The sequence below is a fragment of the Arachis hypogaea genome, chromosome 20, assembly GCF_003086295.3.
Source record: "Arachis hypogaea cultivar Tifrunner chromosome 20, arahy.Tifrunner.gnm2.J5K5, whole genome shotgun sequence".
NCBI classification, from domain to species: Eukaryota; Viridiplantae; Streptophyta; class Magnoliopsida; order Fabales; family Fabaceae; genus Arachis; species Arachis hypogaea.
Window position 1 is genome coordinate 125,029,523 of NC_092055.1, and position 10,756 is coordinate 125,040,278.

General features: G+C 28.6%; 1 protein-coding gene across 2 annotated transcripts; it reads right to left on the reverse strand.

Annotated features, from left to right (window-relative positions):
- Window positions 1-5,834: 5,834 nt before the first annotated feature.
- LOC112783016 (sulfite exporter TauE/SafE family protein 3) lies at window positions 5,835-10,455 on the reverse strand. 2 transcript variants are annotated; one of them, XM_025825746.3, is made up of 13 exons: window positions 10,255-10,455; window positions 9,623-9,936; window positions 8,955-9,114; window positions 8,392-8,592; window positions 8,240-8,304; window positions 7,995-8,022; window positions 7,725-7,801; window positions 7,561-7,647; window positions 7,242-7,295; window positions 6,870-7,091; window positions 6,614-6,707; window positions 6,227-6,367; window positions 5,835-6,103 (listed from the first exon to the last, which is right to left on the reverse strand). In XM_025825746.3, exons 2-13 carry the CDS (start codon window positions 9,845-9,847, stop codon window positions 6,018-6,020), a joined length of 1,440 nt encoding a protein of 479 aa, XP_025681531.1. In that variant the 5' UTR covers window positions 9,848-9,936; window positions 10,255-10,455; the 3' UTR covers window positions 5,835-6,017. The 2 variants fall into 2 exon arrangements, with proteins under 2 accessions (XP_025681531.1, XP_025681529.1); XM_025825744.3 differs by lacking the exon at window positions 10,255-10,455 and having other exon boundaries at window positions 9,623-10,244.
- Between the last annotated feature and the right edge of the window lie 301 nt (window positions 10,456-10,756).

The window sequence follows — 10,756 nt, forward strand, 5'->3', positions numbered from 1 at the left end:
TCGAGATTATTGGAAGTTCTGTGATCCCCGCCCCTATTTCTCTAACATATCATTCAAAATTTTAATTTTGGGTGAAAAGTAATTAATATCAAATATTATAAATTAAAAACAATTAAAATTAATTAAATATAATTATAAACTAATTAAGTTATTTATTTTTTGATTGATCACTTCTCAATTCCATATACTTTTCCATAAAAAAATATCTTGCATCACGGATTAGGCCATGCACACACACACTCATTCCCCCAAAGTCCCAAAGGCAGAGCAAACAGAGCAACCTTTTTTTCTTGGTCCATTGTTATTTGTTAGTGACTGTTACAAATTTTGCTTAATGTTTGGAGTTCTAAAACTCCATTTGATTTAATTTAAAAAAAAATAAAACAAAACATTTTTTAAACTTTTTTATTTTAATTTTTTTTGTCTAGTTTATCCAAGAAACTAAAGCTGTCATGACTCGTATTTATCCCCCTTCATCTCTTCTTCTGCTCTTTCCATCAGCCACCTCATTGAACGTTCCCTTGTCTCTGTCACGCCTACTCGTCGACGCTCCACTACCACGCCAACTTGCCTATAAAATTTAAACGATAAAATTCAATAAAACTATATTTTTAAAGAATCCTTTCAATAATTATAGTCTCCAAAATCTCTCTGTTAATTTTCTCAATTGACTTACGTAACATGCATCACAAGCAAGTAAATAAATTATTAAATTATTGTGAACATATATTAAATAAAATTAAAATTATAAACATATATTAAATAAAATATAAATATATGGCATTATCAAATAGTAGTAATCAAACAAAGCTAAAATCAAATAGTTCAAAGCATGGCATTATGTTAATTAATCATACTAAGTATATATTAAAATTAATCTTTAAAATAAAATACATATTAAAATATAAAATATATATTAAAAATAAATTAAATTAATAACTAATTTTAATAATAAATAATAATTTTTTCTCTTAATTCATGTTGTAATAGGTAATTCATATTAATTCATACTTAAAAGAGAGTTTAAATTTAAAAGGCACTTGGGAGAAAGTGACACTTACAAATGGCAGCATAGGAGACCGGCTTGATTAAGTTTGCAATTGAACTAATTTTAAGGCACTTGGGTACATCCATTTTTTTTTTTTTTTCATTTTAATCATTTTAATTTTCATAACTCTCATGATATTGATAAGGAGTATTAAAGGCAAATTGGTGAAATTTGAATGGAGGCAACTAACATAAAAAGACATTAGATATAAATATAAGAAGATACATTCGAACCCAAAAAAAAAAAAAAAAAAAACACTAAAACACATGATATTATCATTTTTTTAATATATTTTATAATATGAAAGTATAATTATTTTTTTTATATTATCTATTATTTTTTTAAATATATCTCAAAAAAAAAATAAAAAGTCATTCAACTTTTTTTTTCTACTTTTTTTTTTCCACTTCAATCCGTTCCTTTCAACTAGAGAATCATTTGCTATTCATATCTTTTGAAGTTATATTTTTTTAAATAATATTTTTTTTGGAGTAACAAGATGTTAGGTTTTTTTAAAATTCAGCATAACAAAGATTAATTTATCATAGATCAGACTTTTATTTAAAAATTTGTTATTAGTTAATAAATTGTTACATAGACAAAATAAAATTTAGGAATGTTCATGGATTAAGCGGGACCACATTTAATTAGATCTAGATTTAATCTTAAAAGATTATTAAGTCTATTATGACTCTCTGACCAAAATTAAACCAACTTAAACTAAGTTAATTCGATATAAAATTAGTACATACAAATTTGTAAATTTTATATACTAAAATAATAAAATTTTACTTTTAAAAATAAAATGTAACAAATATTATATTATATTTATACAAAAATAAATTATTTTAAAATAAAAATATTCGTTCATATCTGACTCACAACCTAAAAACGCCCAAAAAGAGTAAAGTTCAATCAACATTTTACAAATATTGTTCAGACATACACAAGCTCATGGAAGTCGGGCACGACGACATGAGTTCAACCTTAATTATCCAAATAAGTAACTAACTCTTACTACATTTTCTATTTATCTAAAAATGAGATCTCAACAATCTCCCTATCCATACCCAAAGGGAGTAACCAATCTATCATCAAAGGTGGGAATTATTCAAAAGGTGGTTATTGACTCCACCTCTACAATTATAAATACCCTGACATCCTTAGATATTTTTCAAATTCCAATCTATTAAAAATCTGGTAAAAATTTTTACTAACTTAAGTATCGGAATCTCTTGCAGGTACCACCCCTACTCTTCACGAGGAATTTGGACAACTTCATACAGAAGAAGTCGGGTCTTCCCCTACTCCTCACGAGGAATTCAGACAACTTCATACAAAAGAAGTCGGATCTTTTACCAAAAAGTGTCTAAACCTCACGTTCAAGTCCAAATCACTCTAGTTCTAGGTAAACCTCGAAACAATATTGTATAATATAAAAAATATTAATTGAAGTATAAAAGTATAATATGACATTACTAGTTTTACTCTAAATTATATATTTTTATTCTAAAAAATAACTTTAGGCTAGGCTAGGTGGCTTGAAGTATAACCCGAATCCGGTCCGAAATAACATCCGGTAAAAATGATAAATCCGAATCAGGTAAAAATATATCTTGGATCTAGATCAAGTTTTGGGTAGAATAGGATCTTGAATACCCTTAATACACAAAACGAAATTGAAATCTTAATACTTATTTAAACAGACTAATAAGTTAGCCACCAGATCAATTTAATTTAGTTACTGAGACGTTAGTTTTTTTATTATTATTAACATGAGGCGTTAGTTGAGGGTGTCAGAACTTGGATTATAATCTTGCAAATCCAAACAGACTCAAATATTTTTTAGGTGAATACTATAGTATTTAAAAGATGAATACTATAGTACTTAAAAGATGGTGGTTAATTTATTAAAAAAATATTAAAAAATAATATTTAATTTAAAAATATAAAAATAAATAATTAAAAAAAATTATTATAAAAAATAAACTAAATAAAATTTAAACAATAATTTATTGACACCATAAAATTGACCTAATTTTGAGTTTTCAAAAAGTGAACAGGTTGGCTAAAAGCTTCACAAAAAGTGAGTGTAATTAAATGGAAGGGAAAGGGTTTATCATCCATTGATCAAATCTGATGATAATAATATAATATCACAATTCTTGGCTAATTGTTCTCCCATTAGGTGTTTACATATCAATCAAGTTTTGTTCCCCTTTCTTAAGATTATAGATAAAACCACATTATCTATTGCCGAAAGCCGTATCTAATTCTTTTCTACTTTTGAAGCTCCCTTTTAAGAAACGAGTGATGGTCACATAATGCTTTTCATATTTAAAGCCGAATTCAAATAATCAAATCTCTATCACTTAATGTGACTAATATGGAAAAACAGAAGACAAAAAGAAACCGCTTTCAGAAGATGAACACGTTACATTGATAGCTCTTTGGACTTTTTCATACGGTGTCTTTCTGTATTACCAAAATATTAAGAGTAATTATACAAATCAGTCTTTAAAAATTTTAAAATTAGACATTTTAGTTCTAAGAAAAATTAATACACTGATTAATTTTTAAGGTTTTATTTTGGCAGACAAATTAATTCCCAATTTATTTTTCGGCAAAATAATTATTCATATCAGTCTCAAAAAATTTTAAAAATGGACATTTTAGTCCAAAAAAAATTAATGTACAAATCAATCCCCTATCGTTTCTCTTTGTTAGACATAACAGTCCTCCATCCAAAAATAAAATAAAATAATAATAATAATAATTATTATTATTATTATTAATTGTACAATAATATTGTACTATATCTTTTGTATATTTTGAACAAAAATAATGATAAATTTATTCATTAGATTCTTATATATATATATATATATATATAATCAATAAAATTATTAGAGATTATTCTACAAGAAATTTAAGATTAAAACTATTTGATATTTTTGTATTTAATATAATTAAAAGATGTCCTATGTAAAAAAAATATTTGTATTAAAAAAATATTTTAATTTAGATTTATATTAAATATATGTTTCTTTTAATACAAATATATTTTTTAAAATAGGACATTTTTTTATTATATTAAATACAAAAATATCAAATGGTTTTAACCTTGAATTTCTTGTAAAATAATCTCTGATAATTTTATTGATTATTATTATTATTATTATTATTATTGAGTGACTATATATATATATATATATATATATATATATAAAATAAAAGAATCTAATAAATAAATTTATTATTATTGTGGTCTAAAAAATACAAAAAAAATTATAGTATTATGCAATTAATAATAATTATTATTATTTTATTTTATTTTATTTTTGGACGGAGGACTGTTATGTCTAACTGAGAGAAATGTTGGAGATTGATTTGTACATTAATTTTTTTGGGGGACTAAAATGTCCATTTTTAAAATCTTTGGGGACTGATCTCGTAATTACTCTACCGAAAAATGAAATGGAGACTGATTTATCTACTAGAGTAAAACCTTGAGAATTGATCTGTGTATTAATTTTTCTTGGGACTAAAATGTTCAATTTTAAAATTTTTGAAAACTAATTTGGATAATTACTCAAATATTAAATAAGACTAAATTATCAAAATGGTACTCCTAAAAAATATTAACAACAAATAAATTTTTAAAAGATTTGAAAAATACAACAAAAAATAAATAATAAATATATATATTTTAAAAAAGACTTTAGAAATCATATTTTAATATAATTTTTTGATGAGAAAAATAATTTTTTTTCATTCTCAAAATTTGATAATTTTATATTAAGTAAATTTTTTGAGATAATACTCAATTTGGTCCTGAACTTACATGCAAGTCTCAATTTAGTCCCTGAGGTTTCAATTGCCTCTATTTAGTTCCCGAAGTTTATAAACGTGCCTCATATTAGTCCCTGAGACCATTTTTAGTATAAAAACGTTAATACTAATAGAGCCCTGTTGTAGACTATCACATGTCATGTTAAAACTTGTAAATTGATGCAATTTTGGTTTTGACATTTAAATAGCTCAAAAACGACATTGTATTACTTATTTTGTTAGGTAAAATTTTAATAAACACCATTTAGGATGTTGTTTTTAGGTTATTTGAGTGCCAAAACCAAAACGACATCATTTTACAAAGTTTAGTGTGGCATCCGGCTGCCACGACAGTGTTCCGTTAACGTTTGTACGTTAAAAATTGTTTCAAGGACTAACATGAGTTATGTTCACAAAGTTTGTAGACTAAATAGAGGCAGTTGAAACTTTAAGGACTAAATTAAGACTCGCGTGTAAGTTCAGAGACCAAATTGAGTATTATCTCAAATTTTTTTTAAGAAAATTAATGTGAATGACCAAATTTTAAAAAAAAAAATCTAGAAATTTCGTTTCAATTTTTTTTGTGCTCTTTCTAAATATTTATTCAAATCTTGCCAAAATAATTTGGATCAAATAGATAAATCATTTGCTAAATACAAAAATTTTTTTTGTTACTCATAAAAGAATATAATATTTATTAGTTATTTTTGTCGTTTTTTTAAATTATTCAAGAATTGTTTTGTCGATAACATTTTTTAGAGACTTTTTTTTCTGAACGCATAAATTTTTTGAATACCGAATTGGTAGATATGAGATTAAATAATTGTCCCCTTACGTGTTGTCATCTTCAACTTTTAACAATTAACATGCCAACCACATGTTCCAACCAAAAGACAAGTAAAAAAACAAAGCAAATCACCGACAATGCACAGTGATTTAACTCGCACAGTTTTGATTGTAGGGAGAAAAAATATATATTATATATAATATCAGTCTGGAAATGTCCTACAGATTACAGCATGAGTTGGCAAAATTTAGAATAATGGACAATTTTTGACCAGAAAGCTCTTGGCTTTTCTGCTACTACAATATGCAAATTGCAAAACATGACAAAATCATTCTTCCAAGATGGGGTGTGTTATGATCCATATTTGCACAGATTCTCAAATCCCATGTATTCATGATTCTCAATCTTGTATACCATGTTTGATATTCCAACTCCACCTAACAAAAGGAATCATTAAAATGAAATAACTTCTAAGAATTCATATCTAATTAAATGAAATACTTTTTCACATTGAGATGTTAGTATAAACAATTTGAAAGAGAGAAGATTAGGAGTCTCACCTAATGAGATTGCACTAACAAATATTGTGCCAGCAAGAATGAAGATGATAAGGGAAGCTCTCCCAAATAGGATGATCAATCTCCTCACAATATGCTGTCCAACCAAGGCAGCTATAGTGGCCACCAGAGTCAAGTATGCAGCTGTACAGCATTTTGTGAAAAGCACATGCATCATAATCCACCCGTTAAGTGATAAAACTGAAAATTAAGAGTGCGTTCGCGAGTCGAGATCTTAGAGGAAAAAGGAGGGAAGAGAATGGCTTGACCAGTAAATTGGAATAACATTTTACTTGTCAAAGTCAAACCCTTCTTTCTCCTCTAATGCCCGACTCGCCCGACTCGCAAAGGCTAAATGCAGGGTACTAAAGAATATTCTCGGGAACTAACCATAAGGAACCGGGAAACGCTTCAACAAGTAGTATTCTATAACAGACATGGATGAGGAGAAGATCATGGCGAAGGTGGCAGTGGCGCTTGACACCTAAACACAAGATATTGAATCTAGTCAATACCATAAGTTCAAATTACCATATAATTTGTCAAGATACATAGATGTTTTTAGGTACCAATTTTGACAATATGACAATGATTCTTTAACCAAAATGTGACAAGATTCATAATATTAGTGCAACAGGAAACTCACCTGAGGTGGGACTCCCAACTCCAAAAACAGTGGTCCCATAACAAATCCTCCTCCAAGTCCCAGCAAGCCGCCAACTACTCCAGCCAGTAAACCGAAGACGCAATATATAAACAGCTGAAGAACAGTGAAATTTTTCTCTTCATCTCCGGTCGAAGAGATTACTCTACGCCCGCTAAATAAGCCACTTGCCTCATAAGCAGTTACCCCAACTGACACCGGAATCTGTTAAAGATGAAAATATTATGCATTGTATTATCTTTTGAAAATTTTGTTTTGTGCTAATGGAGTAATGGTACGTCGTGTGCATTCGAGTAAAGCCGAAAAGACTCGAATAAGGTTAATGCTATGGAGGAACACCATGAGCAGAATTACCTGTAGAATGTTCAGCACCCAGTATGCTGTTGAACAAGTAGTTGTATAGTATTCCTGTTAATTGAAGAATGGAAGTATTGGATTAGTGTGTGTTTAGTTTTGCTTTTCTAGAATTGATTTTCAGTTAGAATTAAGTTTTATTAAAAGTGATTTATGTTTCTTAGTTTCCCTAAAAATGATCCGACAGAAAGCGAAAGAGTCACTTTTGCTAGAAGCAATTCTTGAGACTAGAATTGAATCTGAGACCTAGTAACTTTCATACACAAAAATAGCCAAAATTGAATCTTGAAGTGTATAATTGATTCTTAGTTGTACAAACCTTGATAATCTGTAGTGCAAGAAATGAAAACCAAACAAATAGAAGTAATCCCAACTCCTTCCAGTATATATTTTCAATAATAGTCACCTGCAAAGTCTGAATTGTTAGACATGAAATTCATTTTGTTCAATTAGAACCAGCCGAAAAATAATGACATCAGTCACCTGGTGTTCCTCCTTCTTTGCTGTGCCACCATTTGGCCCGGCAGGAAGAGGTTTGTACTCTGCTTCAGCACCAGAACCTATCACAAAGAAAGTTGTATAAACCTTGACATGAGAAAATGATCCAAGATAATAGTACATCAAAAGTTCAATTATCATGAACAAAGCCAAGTTGAACTATTAAGTTTTAATGGATTAGTATATCCAAATGGACAGTTATTTAAAGCCAAAAGGAGAGTGTTTAGGTACATAATACAAGATTTCCAAACTCACCATTTGTCTCTTGTCGCTGAGCAGCTTCCTAAACAACAATTAAACAAGACAAGTTAAGAAGTGAGCAACGAGTAATTAGCAATCTAGCACTACATTATTGACACCAAATTAAACACTGAAAATATCATTATTACAAATTTATCAGAAAGCATCCATAATTGAGTGTTTGTAATAAACAGATTTACTAACAATAATTAAAATGAGGAGCACCGAAAACTATATATGAATAAAAATTTTAACGAGACCTTTTTCATTATGGTTTCCTTCTTCCAAGTTTCCACACCCTTAAAGAATGCCTTGGTTGATGTAACTGCAAAAAACCACATCAAAGATCAGTAAGAACTGTAAGAACGAGGAGAAAGCCTAAATTGTAGTCAGTGTTAAGATTCATCATTACCTACAAAGATAACAATAAGCAGTATAGTGACCATCCAATCAGGGAAAAGAACATTGAAGGTCACTCCAATGCTGATTCCAAGCATCAGCATTGGTTGAATGAGAAGTGCCAAATCATAGTCAATTATAGGCATATCCAATGTTGGATGCCTTAGTCTAAGGTTGTAGTAAACAGTTGACAAAGCTGCTCCCATGATCATACCTGAAAACAAAAACAAAATTGGCTTATAATTGAAGATAATTGGACTCATGGGAATTGCAATTCTTTTATTTGAAATGTAAAACTATTATAATACAATGTTAGTGATAAATTTAGTCTATGAGCTTTCACACCATTTTCACATTAAAAAAATGAATAAAAAATGACCCCAAGTTTTTATTATTCTCTTCCTGCAACTACTAAAATAACTCATGAAAAATAACAGCAGAAATCTTGAGATTAAAATTTTCTGAGCCAAATCAGCTAGTACACCTAAACACTATCTGGCATAAACAAACTCAAATGAGAAATTTATAGCAGAATGGTGATCATCAAATTTATTATTATGTGTGCTTTTGTCTTACATTTTGAGATAGCAGTTGATGATTTTGGATCAAAACCAATGATGAGACTAAGCATGGGAACAAATATGCCACCTCCACCAACACCACCTACGCTTCCAAATGCAGCTCCACAAAATCCAATAAAGCTACCAAGCACAATTCTCCACCCGAATTCCATATCCTGCACATATTATAATAAAGATATATTAACATCCATTTATAAACTTCCCCGACACAGAATAATAATAATAATAATAATAATAATAATAATAATAATAATAATAATAATAATAATTATAATACAATAGAAAAAATGAACTTTACATCAACACATCAGCAATCACAATAAATTCAATAAATTCTAGCAGCACTTTTTTTTAGCCAAAGCTGCTACATAACATAACTGCACTACCAATTTGAAAATAATAATAATAAAAAAACTCTTTTTTGAATCCCAAAATACATTTAAAAGGGTCAGCCAAAAAAAATCAAAGAATTCAAAAAGGTTGTTGAACTTGTATACCATTCACTACTCACCATGAGAGTTAAAACTGAAAAAGAAGACTTAAAAAACTGAACAAAACAACACCAAATCTCTTTTCGCCTTTGGAAGATTAAACAATATCAGACACACAAATCAAGTGAGGAAAAAAGAAAAGAAAAAGCAAAAGGATAAAGAGCTTAATTACCGGCCACACATGTTGATAACCTGATTCATTAGCTTGCCATAAGAAATTCACAGCTATGTTCAGGAAACTCTGATCTTGTTGAGTAACATTGAACCATGGAACTTCCATCTTCATCATCCTTTCACCAGAAACAAACACCATAACAGATGCAAAACACAGCAACAACATCCATATGGATCCCATTCCCACAACACCCTTCAACCATCTTCCTCCAAACTCAGCCATAATCAATTTTTTCTCACTTTTTTTTTCTTCAACACAACTCCTTCCTTTTCTACTCTTTCTCTTCAAAAGAAAGTTTGAATCTTCACCACCTTATAGTATTAAAAAGAACTATATGGGGTAAAATATTTCACGTTTCTGTGATCAAATCTGTGCTAATTTTCTAAGATAAACAGAATTTGACAGCTAGCAAGTCAGTTAAGGCAAGCAATTGACGATTATAAGAAAGAGTTTATTTTAATTTGATGTATGCGTCTATGGCTTAAATAAATGATTATATTGTAGAAAAGAGGGGCGAAGAATTAAATTAAAATTGAATGAGCAAACTTCCAAGGAGTTCACTTTGGCGTGAAGGAACAGAATCAGAATCAAAGATAGTAACAACGCAGATACGAAAAAACAATGAGTACTTGTTGATTGGGAAGAGAACAAAACAACGATTGAGCTCAAGATTGAAGCGTTGATGGGAACTCGACACAACAACAAATTTTGCAGTGAGTTTTGGCGAGGTGACGAAAAACAGCTCCTTTTTCTTTTTCTTTTTCTTTTTTTTTCGTTAGTTTCTTTCTCTCTCTTCAAAAATATGAACTTGTGAATAATTATTGTAAGTTTGGAACTAGCAACAACGTATTTATAAAGATTTTTTTTTTTTTTTTGGATTGGTAAGAATAGTACTAAAGAGATCAACCAAGGAGGAAAAAATAAATAAAAAACTTATAGGTACCGGAGTTGAATTTAATTTTGATGTAGTTTTAATGTTTTATTGTAAAATATTATATAATTATTTACATCTTTTTAAGAGACTATTTTCTAATTTCTACCATATATAAAAGGTCATTATTATTGTGGTGGTTGTTATTATTATTATTATTATTATTATTTATAGATATATAAAAAATTAGTCACTATTTA

What these genes read in the sequence shown, in the direction of transcription:
- LOC112783016 (XM_025825746.3), bottom strand. Translation starts at nt 9,847, where the DNA reads ATGGCTGAGTTTGGAGGAAGATGGTTGAAGGGTGTTGTGGGAATGGGA. An exon ending in GCTTATTGTTATCTTTGTAG is followed by an intron (nt 8,305 to 8,391) that starts GTAATGATGAAT and finishes GGTTTTTTGCAG; the next exon opens with TTACATCAACCAAGGCATTC. An exon ending in TGTTAGTGCAATCTCATTAG is followed by an intron (nt 6,104 to 6,226) that starts GTGAGACTCCTA and finishes TCCTTTTGTTAG; the next exon opens with GTGGAGTTGGAATATCAAAC.